We start from the raw sequence: 12,264 nt of genomic DNA, 5'->3' as shown, positions 1-12,264 counted from the left end.
TTCTACAGGTAGTTTATGGTTAACACATCTAAATCAGCTCAAACATATTCTAAGGTCAGTCTGCAGTACATTCAGATAATATTCAAAACAATGAGATGTTTTAAATATCCTATAATTTAAATATTTAGGCATTATGTAAATGGAGTTATACCAATTTTGCTTAAACTGATCACAGCCTGTTTTCATCATTTTTGCAAGGTTTCAATTTTGATGTACATATTGATTTAGCCAGTAACTTGAAAAACCACAATGTTCGGTGTTTCTTCAATTTTGCATAACCATTTTGAGTGAAAAATACCAGAATTATGTAAATGTAATTGTTTACCACTTACAGTTCTTTTCCAAAGACCGACCATTCTGGCTTTGATAAGTCACTGAACTTCAATTTCAGCTGGGTATCTACCCAGCTCACTATAAAGTATAGAGGTTGGTGTGGTTTTCTTAAAATGAAGTATATATTTGTAAAACTGGATAAACAGAGACTCTATTACATCGCACTTTTCAAATCCATAAACTTCAGAACTATACAATGCTATTGGAGCAATCATACTGTCAAATAACTGGAGTTGCATATCTAAAGGTATGCCAACTTCCTGACTTTTTGGAGATATTAATTGTCTGTACCATAAACAGTGAACAGGGTGTCATAATTATTTCTGGTCAGCATGCAGAAACTTGCTAACTTCAGGTCAACTGTTATTCTTTAATAAGTCCTGTGAAGAGGTATATTGCAAATGAAAATATTTTTAAGCACTTATTTAAGCATCCATTTGAGATTGAAACAGTTCTTTCTAGAAATGGTAAAAAGTTTATAACTATACATTTTCAGAGAAGCAATATAAGCAACTCCATTTAATGTCCTTTTATTAGCTCACCTGTCACGTAGTGACAAGGCGAGCTTTTGTGATTGCCCTTCGTCTGTCGTCCGTCCGTCATCCGTCAGTTTACAATTTCTTGATTTTAATCAAACTTGCACACAACTTGTATTGGCATAATATCTTGGTTCTTTCGAAAACCCGTCATGGGTTACAGAGTTATGGCCCTTTAAAGGGCCAAAATTTGCTATTTTGGCTTTTGCAGCCAAATAGAGACTTCATTTATGGTTTGATTTGATACAAACTTGCAAAATATCTTTAACAATAATTGATCTTGGATTCCATGATGAATCCGTAAGATCCAATCATAGGTTCCAGAGTGACGGCCCCTGATTGACCGCTAAAAGAGTCAAAATTTGTTAATTTTTACCTTGTGAACACGATAGAAGTGACATTTTACATTCTATTTTAACCACACTTACAAACAACTTAAGTCACAATAAGATCTGGGTTCCTTTTGATAACCGGCTAGATTCCATCATGGGTTTCTATTTTGGCCCTTTCAGAGGTTTCATTTCTGCTTTGATTTGATACAAACTTGAACAGAATGTTTATCTTGATGATCTTTAGGCCAAGTTTGAAACTGGGTCATATGGGGTCAAAAACTAGGTCACCCGGTCAAATCAAAGGAAAAGCTTGTTAACACCCTAGAAGCCACATTTATGACCCTATCTAAATGATTCCTAGGCCAAGTTCGAAACTATGTCATGTGGGGTCAAAAACTAGGTCAGCTGCTCAAATCAAAGGAAGAGCTTGTTAACACTGTAGAGGCCACATTTATGACCCTATCTTCATGAAACTTGGTCAGAATAGTAAACAGCAAGTATTTTATGTGTATGGTAATGTTAAATGTCACATAATTGAAAATTTCAAAGGCCTTTATGAGAAGAATAACTCAAAATTTTGGACTTGGCCATGATGTTGATGATGGGTTCATATGACCACATATCTCAGATATTTAAATGTAGTTTGTTATTGTTTTTACCTACCATTCAGTATATTATTACTTTATGTCACCATTCTATATACTGTTACTTTATGTCACCATTCAGTATACTGTTACTTTATGTCACCATTCTATATACTGTTACTTTATGTCACCATTGAGTATACTGTTACTTTATGTCACCATTCTATATACTGTTACTTTATGTCACCATTCAGTATACTGTTACTTTATGTCACAATTCAGTATACTATTAATTTATGTCACCATTCTATATACTGTTACTTTATGTCACCATTCAGTATACTGTTACTTTATGTCACCATTCAGTACACTACTACTTTATGTCACCATTCTATATACTGTTACTTTATGTCACCATTCAGTATACTACTACTTTATGTCACCATTCTGTATACTATTACTTTATGTCACCATTCAGTATACTGTTACTTTATGTCACCATTCTATATACTATTACTTTATGTCACCATTCAGTATACTGTTACTTGATGTCACCATTCAGTATACTAATACTTTATGTCACCATTTTATATACTGTTACTTTATGTCACCATTCTATATACTGTTACTTTATGTCACCATTCTATATACTGTTACTTTATGTCACCATTTAGTATACTAATACTTTATGTCACCATTCTATATACTGTTACTTTATGTCACCATTCTATATACTGTTGCTTTATGTCACCATTCAGAATATTGCATGCATTAGTATATACAATTAATTTTATAGAGCTGAAATCCATTAATTTTAAATTGGTCTTCATACTTAAAATATAAAGTCATTATTACTCATTAAATATGTAATAATAGACAAGAAGTAAAATGAAGTTTTATTCAGATATTCCCATTTCACTTTTAGAAAGAGTTGAAGGATACATTTGATGATGAAGATATTGATAAGTCCAAGTGGTCCCTTGTACAAGGGGGTACAGTACAGGACCCTTGTACCCAGCTAGTTGAGGGTACAGCACTTGTACAGAATGGGCCCGGGCTTAGACAGCTTGCCACTGTAGATATGGACCTCAGAGATGCAAAGTAAGCACTTAATATGTTTCCATAAATTTGATAAAAAATGTGTTGAAATAATGTTCTTTCAGAACAAGTTTACTGAAACAAAATCTCTATCAGATGCTGTACATTCAGAACAGCTGTGAATATAGATTTCGAATCACAACTACCCATGAGGATGTCACAAATAGCAAAATTACCAAACTTCATTCGATTGACTTACTACTTGGTTGTTATGCCCCTGCAACTAGTATGATGGGGATGTGGGAGGGGGCATATAGTGTAACCCTTGATTATGTGATATTCAGAAAATCGTTTCTAGCCCAGAACTTTGTCATAGCTTGGCACAAATGACTATAATAACAGGACATTGCATCGTCTGCTAGACCTAGACTCATACCTCAAAGGTCAAGGTCACACTTTGAGGTAAAAGTTGGTCCATTTTCTTATATAAACTATAGTAATATCAGCTGCATTACCCAGAAATTGATTTGTTATGTGTAGCAGGCTTTCTAAAAAAATGCAGCTTATAAGAGGAAAATGGTTAAGGCTGCTGGAGTTAGTCATGGTTATCTGTTGCTTAAAAAAAGAAAACAGTTTGTGGCAAATAGCTTAAAGTTTTGATTGACATATTAACACCAAACTTGGTATATAGCAAACTTACAGAGCAATATGGTTTGGGATTTATTGTAAAGGTCAAGGTTACACTGTTACTGAAAATAGAAAAATTATTTTCACTTGATATCTTTAATTTGGAATGACATATTGCAATGAAACTTGATAATTATGTAGATAACCTACCAAAATACAAAGAGAGAATCAAGGTAGCATATGAGAAGAGAAAGGATGTGATTACATTTGGTACCTCTGGGGTCAAGGTCACCGTGGCTTACAATATTTAAAATAGAGGAACAGCTTCTGGTTGTTAACTATAGTTCAGAGTGATATATTGTCACCAACTTTGCTGTATAGGAAGCTAATATGGAGATCTAGCTAGCAGTTACAGGGGTAAAGGTCAAGATTAGGGTTACTAAAAATAGCAAAAATGATTTCGCTACTTTGGGTTTTTAGACTGCTAGGGTAATGGTCACTGTTACTATAGGTAGAAATTTGTGTCTGACATGAATTACCTATTCTGACTTATCTTGTTGTATAGCAAGCTAATATAGATCAGCTGCTCGGGTAAATGACAAATACCTTAAGTTTAGATTGACACATTGCTAACAAACTTGGTATTTGCAAGCTGATGTAGAGACCTAGCATGGTATTTTATTTCACACTGCTAGTGACAAGTTCAAGGTCACTGTTACTGGCAACAGTTTCCTGCCAATAACTTAACAGAATCTATAAGATCCTTCAGAAGCATAGAATGCAACCAAGCAAATAATAGCAAACTTTGTTTGATTCAGTCAGTTCATGAGAAATTATGAAATATGCAACACCCCTCACATTCCCTGGCACTGGCAACACCCCTCACATTCCCTGGCACTGGCAACACCCCTCACATTCCATGGCACTGGCAACACCCCTCACATTCCATGGCACTGGCAACACCCCTCACATTCCCTGGCACTGGCAACACCCCTCACATTCCCTGGCACTGGCTTAAGCTGAATTCTATTATACATAAAGATTGAATGGACAACTATGAGTTTAAATGTATTCTGTCAAGTTGTGTAACAAGTTTATAAAACTGTGGAGACCTATAATGAATTGTGTTCAATGCAACTGACAAAGATGTGAAATGTAAACACTTGGTTTAGGGTGTGGCCATGTATACTTTGTCAGCTATATTTCTCTTCCATGATCCTAACACTAACCATTCCCAAGCAGATCAGTTGCAAGTTCATGAAGAGAAAATAGGTTCCAAGAAGAATGAGTATTTCTTTCTTTTAGATTTGTGCAGTACTCAGCGACTATAGGTGGACAGAGTGATGCCCCAGGTTGTTTTAAGCCTTACAGACCAGACCAGAGTGTGATCCTGCAATATTCTACAGATGGTGGCATTCACTGGCACACTTTACATACACTTGATTACACAAGTTACTCTAAACCACGTCGTGACTATATAGTACTGCCTCAAGAAGCAAGAACCCCTAGTACAAAGATAAGATGGTGGCAGTTCCTTTCTGATGACCCAACTAGGCTTCAGCCCACCTGGGCTCTAGATGATGTTTACATTGGTATGTTTGCTACTAAAATCCATTTTGATGACTAATTTTACAGTATATGAAGCTATTGAGATAGTTCTGCACATTTGAAATAAAAATTATTCTACAATGTAGAATTTTGTTAAACTTTATTTTATCAAAGCTTCATTGTACCTGAAGAAAATTAAGCTAATAAAAGTGTAGGGTCGTGTCTTGATTTTTTTGTTAGACTGATTAGAAAATATTTGTCCTCCGGTCAGTTTTGCCTTCTATGGGAAAATCTCACTTTTGATGACATTTTCCTGTGTAGGAAAATTTCCACAATGTAGATTTAAATGAAACTTTTCATAGTTGTAGATTTACTAATTTACCTGTTTTGAATCATGTGGTCAAATAGATAGGTATAGGTCTGTGTGCTTAATTTTTCGCAATTCACCAAATATAAATTAGAGCATTTATATTTCTGCTTATTTTATGTCATTATTTTGAATTATTTAACATCAAAACCTATCTAATGTCAAAATTAACCTTAAGAAAGACAGTAGTGCTGACTGTTTGTAATATATTGATTCATGGCAACATTAACGCCACCTGTATAGTGGCTACTAGACATTATTCTATGTTTTCTGGATGAATGACATTACGCTGTCACATCTGGTTACACATACAGAACTACATTGAGTAAGATATTGTCTTCTGGATAAGTATGTCAAGTTAATTCTACAACATTTACGGTGTATCTGCATTTGCAATAATAAACCTGTTTGACCTTTTGTCTAAAACTAGGTCACTATGTCAATCAATAGGAAAAGCTTTGTTAACATTCTAGAGGCCAAATTTTCTAACTTATCTTAATAAAACTTTATCAGAATATTTTTCTTTATAAATTCTGGATAAAGTTTGAAACTGGGTTAACTGAGCTCTTAAACTAGGTCACAAGGTCAGACCATACACTTTAGAGGCCACATTTTCTATTTGATCTTGTCTACTGCAACATGGAACTTAACTATAAGGTAACAGATTATGACTGCCACACAGCACTTAACTAAAGGCAAACAGCTTATGACCTCCAGACCACATGGCACTTAACTAAAGGGAAACAGCTTAAGACGTCCATACCACTTGGCACTTAACTAAAGGGAAACAGCTTATGACTGCCACACAGCACTTAACTACAGGGAAACAGCTTATGACCTCCAGACCACTTGGCACTTAACTACAGGGAAACAGCTTAAGACGTCAATACCACTTGGAACTTAACTAAAGGGAAACAGCTTATGACCTCCAGACCACTTGGCACTTAACTAAAGGGAAACAGCTTATGACAGCCAGACCACATGGCACTTAACTAAAGGGAAACAGCTTATGACTTCCAGACCACATGGCACTTAACTAAAGGGAAACAGCTTATGACCTCCAGACCACATGGCACTTAAGAAAAGGGAACTTAAGTAAAAGGAAATAGCTTATGACCTCCAGACCACTTGGCACTTAACTAAATGGAAACAGCTTATGACCTTCAGACCACTTGACACTTAGCTAAAGGGAAACAGCTTATGACCTCCAGACCACATGGCACTTAACTAAAGGGAAACAACTTATGACCTCCAGACCACATGGCACTTAACTAAAGGGAAACAGCGTATGACCTCCAGACCACATGGCACTTAACTAAAGGGAAACAGCTTATGACCTCCAGACCACTTGGCACTTAACTAGAGGGAAACAGCTTAAGACCTCAAGACCACATAGCACTTAACTAAAGGGAAACAGCTTATGACTCCAGACCACGTGGCACTTGACTAAAGGGAAACAGCTTATGACCTCCAGACATGGGTAACTAAAGGGAAACAGCTTATGACCTCCAGACATGGCACTAAACAAGAAACAGCTTTTGACTCCAGACCACATGCACTAACTAAAGGAAACAGCTTATGACCTCCAGACCACATGCACTAACTAAAGGGAACAGCTTATGACCTCTAACACATGCACTTAACTAAAGGGAAACAGCTTAGACTCCGACATGGCACTAAACTAAAGGGAAACAGCTTTTGACTCCAGACCACATGGCACTTAACTAAAGGGAAACAGCTTATGACCTCCAGACCACATGGCACTTAACTAAAGGGAAACAGCTTATGACCTCCAGACCACTTGGCACTTAACTAGAGAGAAACAGCTTAAGACCTCCAGACCATATAGCACTTAACTAAAGGGAAACAGCTTTTGACCTCATGGCACTTAAGTAAAGGGAAACAGGTTATAACCTCCAAACCACAAATCACTTAACTATAGGGAAACAGCTTATGACTCCAGACTACATGGCACTTAAGTAAAGGGAAACAGCTGATGACCTCCAGACATGGCACTAAACTAAAGGGAAACAGCTAATGACCTCCAGACCACATGGCACTTAAGTTAAGGGAAACAGCTTATGACCTCCAGACATGGGTAACTAAAGGGAAACAGCTTATGACCTCCAGACATGGCACTTAACTAAAGGGAAACAGCTTATGACCTCCAGACCATTTAAACTTGATGTGGTGATTAATATGTAAGAATATTTGAAGTATAGACAGCTTCAAAGCAAAACAGTAGCAGACTTGACCTGTTTGATTGAGACTCTCCTTCGGAGGTTATGAAAAATGAAAATCTCTTATTTCTCAAAGTACTGGAACTGTGGAACTTGATTGTACAAGTACATTGCATTGACTGTATAATCCTAAAGGAAAATAAAAAAGACAGTACAGGCAGGATGAGATAATATGAAGGAATCAACAAACTGTGGCAAATATATTAGAAATGATCTTTGCTACTATACCTGCTGGGGGGCATCTGTGGCCGAGTGGTTAAGGTCGCTGACTTCAAATCACTTGCCTCTCATCGATGTGGGTTTGAGCTTCATTCGGGGCATTGAATTCTTCATGTTAGGAAGCCATCCAGCTCTCTTACGGAAGGTCGGTGGTTCTACCCAGGTACCCGCATGTGATGAAATAATGCACGGAGGGACATCTAGGGTCTTCCTCCATCATCAGAGCTGGAAAGTTGCCATATGACCTATGAATGTGTTGGTGCAGCATCACTTCACAGTGGTATAAGACAATGATAGATATCTACTCATTGTCTTATATCATCCAGCTGAATTTCAACAAAATATGTTTCATTGAACAATTTAATAAATATTTTTTGTTGTTTTACCTCTTTGATATGTACAACAAAGTAGATTTTGTTCCATTCCACCAACTTCCAGTGAAATGAATCAACAGCTTAAGCTCTGGTAGGATATATGTTACTTCTTACCTGATTGTTACAAACAGGCAAACACAAGACTGACAAAACTAAATATCCCCTTTGATGCATGGATTTAAGTGACTAGTTAGCAATAAAGTTAGTAAAATAAGAGTCCTAATACCATTGCAGAGCAATTGAAATATGAAACTTAACAGGATAATTATCTCCCATTAAAATGTCACCTTTCTGCATTTTTAGCAGGGGATTTTTAACATGATGTAGCCCTGTAGGCGGTAATATGGGGCAGTTAAGACTTTTTGATTTGCTAAGAATATGAAAACGCCTACTTCTTCACCAAAATGTGAATTCATTATAAACAAAAACAACACTTGATCTATCATACTGATTTTCAGTCAAATACAATATTGAACATTACTTGTTTTCACGTCTATAACAACACAACCCTTCTCCGCGCTCTCTGTTTACATTGCCGGTAATATGGCGCACAATGACGTAGCCATGTGTAATATAAGTCATATAAAACAGTTTTTAGCTACTGGCACGTACAATATGTAAATTTTTAAATGTTTTTAGTAATTCTAGTAGGGATCAGTAGTACAGGAGTGATCTCAAGTGATAAAAATATTAGAGTAGTCTAAAATAATGCAACATGGAAGTGCAACATCTAAAATTACACTATAAAACAACATGACAATAACATCTTAACATTAGTTCGCATGCTTAATATTTGCAGAATTAAGATTATTCATCAGATTTTAAATTTCTGCCTGAAAACATTGATCCTATAAAGTATTCATCTACCCAAACTCATTTGTGCCATATAATACAGTGGTATGCATGTTTTTGTTGCAGTGGAAACATAATGATCGATGTCGTTCCAAAGTCTAAAGATGTGCTTAGTGTAAAATGAACACTTGCTTAAAATATCTATGGCCGACCATTCGTGTACTTCGTTGTTTTGTACCTCCCTAAACGTGTTTTTATTCAGCAAATTTACTACAAATGTGTATTTTACATGTATTTTCAATGGTGACGTCATTTGCGCCATATTAGCAGCTGCTCCATATTATCGGCTTTTGTGATACATCATACAAATGAGAATATGATATAACTATATCAAGATTTTTATTTGGTGGATTTTTAAATCCTGTCAGCTAATATATTTATAAGTATTATTCATGGTAAAAAAAAATTTATTTGCAGTAAATAGTCACTCAGTTCACAAAATAAATTTATATTTGATATATTTTCGTAGGAGGTCATGAGATAAACCCAGCAAATGTTGAGATCAACTTCAATGAGACCTTGCTGATAAATGATCAGCCCTGGGAGTTCAACCCGTACGGACACATTGAGAGGGAAGTTTGCAAGAAGGATGGTAGTGTGATAATGTGGGAGGAAGGAAATGGAACTAGACAGTTCACAACCAAACAGATGATTATACAGATGCACTATATTCTACAGTTTAAGGTAACCTGATACACTATATTCTACAGTTTAAGGTAACCTGATATATTATGTCTGATCTTTTAGCTTACCTGAGCTCAAAGTGCTCTAGGTGAGCTGTTGTAATCATGCAGCCTGTCTCCAGCGTCGGCCGTCATGTGTCATTCTTTATGCATTGTCAACAAGTTGACTCTAGAGGTCAATATTTTAGTCCAGATTTAATGAAAATTGGTCAGAATATTACCTTAAGTTGTTTAAAGTAAATAGATACATTACACAACATTTTCACTGCTGTTATCATGCATATTTCTCGATACAAACGTATAATTACTGCATTCTTTTATTGGCAGATTGCTGTAGGATGCAGTAAGACATTTAACGTCTGTCAATCACATGCTCCTGTTAAACTTGTATTTAACAAAAATCCAAGCTTGGAGACGTGGCATGAAGTAATACCCCTGTGTCTGCCTGACTTCAACCAGCGTATAGATTGTCAACCAAATAGATATCATGCAGCCAGTGAATACAGGGCAGACACCCATCCCACATGGACCAGAGTTACTATCAGTTTGCCAGAGAAAACATTCTCAAGGTATAGATTTGAAAAGTATAAATAAAGATTTTTTTCTCAGTTTAGATGTTCTTTTTTACAAAAACTTCCTGTAATAACAAACTGCACACACTAAGCATTGATTAAACCACATGCATTTGCATATTATAGAATTGAAATAGAAATGTCAAACCCTGTTTTACTGTATACATTGAAAGTCCACATGGTAATGTTTAAGTGTAGGTCCATATTTTGATGTTTATAGTATGGATCCATATGGTGATGTTTAAAGTGTAGGTCCACATTTTGATGTTTATAGTGTGGACCTACATGGTGATGTTTATAGTGTAGGTTCACATTTTGATGTATATAGTGTAGATCTACATGGTGATGTTTGTAGTGTAGGTCCACATTTTGATGTATATATTGTGGATCTACATGGGGATGTTTATAGTGTAGGTCCACATTTTGATGTATATAGTTTGGATCAACATGGTGATGTTTGTAGTCTAGGTCCACATTTTGATGTATATAGTGTAGATTCACATGGTGATGTTTGTAGTGTAGGTCCACATTTTGATGTCTATAGTTTGGATCTACATGGTGATGTTTATAGTGTAGGTCCACATTTTGATGTATATAGTGTAGATCCACATGGTGATGTTTGTAGTGTAGGTCCACATTTTGATGTCTATAGTTTAGATCCCATGGTGATGTTATAGTTAGTCCACATTTTGATGTCTATAGTGTAGATCACATGTGATGTTTATAGTGTAGGTCCACATTTTGATGTTTATAGTGTAGATCCACATGGTGATGTTTGTAGTGTAGGTCCACATTTTGATGTCTATAGTTTAGATCTACATGGTGATGTTTATAGTGTAGGTCCACATTTTGATGTATATAGTGTAGATCCACATGGTGATTTTTGTAATGTAGGTCCACATTTTGATGTATATAGTTTGGATCTACATGGTGATGTTTATAGTGTAGGTCCACATTTTGATGTATATAGTTTGGATCAACATGGTGATGTTTGTAGTGTAGGTCCACATTTTGATGTATATAGTGTAGATTCACATGGTGATGTTTGTAGTGTAGGTCCACATTTTGATGTATATAGTTTGGATCAACATGTTGATGTTTGTAGTGTAGGTCCACATTTTGATATAGATAGTGTAGATTCACATGGTGATGTTTGTAGTGTAGGTCCACATTTTGATGTATATAGTTTGGATCTACATGGTGATGTTTATAGTGTAGGTCCACATTTTGATGTATATAGTGTAGATTCACATGGTGATGTTTATGGTGAGGGTCCACATTTTGATGTCTGTAGTTTGGATCTACATGGTGATGTTTATAGTGTAGGTCCACATTTTGATGTATATAGTGTAGATCCACATGGTGATGTTTGTAGTGTAGGTCCACATTTTGATGTATATAGTTTGGATCTACATGGTGATGTTTATAGTGTAGGTCTACATTTTGATGTATAAAGTGTAGATTCACATGGTGATGTTTGTAGTGTAGGTCCACATTTTGATGTCTATAGTTTGGATCTACATGGTGATGTTTGTAGTGTAGGTCCACATTTTGATGTTTACAGTGTGGATCTACATGGTCAACATTTTGATACATACAGAGTAGGTCCACATGTTGATGTAAATTGTTTAGATCCACACGGTGATGTTTATAGTGTAGGTCCACATTTTGTTGTTAATAGTGTAGGTTCACTTTTTTATGTTTACAATAATATTTGAGGCTTTGCTCATGAGAAAGTGTTCATGGGGGTTTAAGGCTTTTCACGTACAACAGTGTGCTAATAGGTTAAAGGCTTTGCTCGTATGATAGTATTCTTTGAGATTTGAGGCTTTGCTCACATGGCAGTGTTAACAGAGGTTTGAGGCTTTGCTCACATGACAGTGTTCATAGAGGTTTGAGGCTTTGCTTTTATGACAGTGTTCACAGAGGTTTGAGGATTTGCTTATATGACAGTGTTCA

General features: G+C 36.0%; 1 protein-coding gene across 2 annotated transcripts in view; it reads left to right on the top strand.

Moving 5' to 3' along the window:
• Positions 1–12,264, top strand: part of LOC123529323 (reelin-like) — a 418,269-nt gene that overhangs the window by 382,253 nt on the left and 23,752 nt on the right. For both annotated transcript variants that reach the window (XM_045309613.2, XM_045309612.2), the window contains exons 52-55: positions 2,711–2,886; positions 4,756–5,042; positions 9,520–9,734; positions 10,061–10,302. In XM_045309613.2, the coding sequence (XP_045165548.2) occupies positions 2,711–2,886; positions 4,756–5,042; positions 9,520–9,734; positions 10,061–10,302 (920 nt within the window). The remainder of the gene's footprint in view (positions 1–2,710; positions 2,887–4,755; positions 5,043–9,519; positions 9,735–10,060; positions 10,303–12,264) is intronic.

Source organism: Mercenaria mercenaria, chromosome 13 (assembly GCF_021730395.1).
Source record: "Mercenaria mercenaria strain notata chromosome 13, MADL_Memer_1, whole genome shotgun sequence".
In the NCBI taxonomy this organism is placed as follows: Eukaryota; Metazoa; Mollusca; class Bivalvia; order Venerida; family Veneridae; genus Mercenaria; species Mercenaria mercenaria.
Note: the sequence above shows the minus strand (reverse complement) of the source record. Positions and strands in the feature narration are given on the sequence as shown.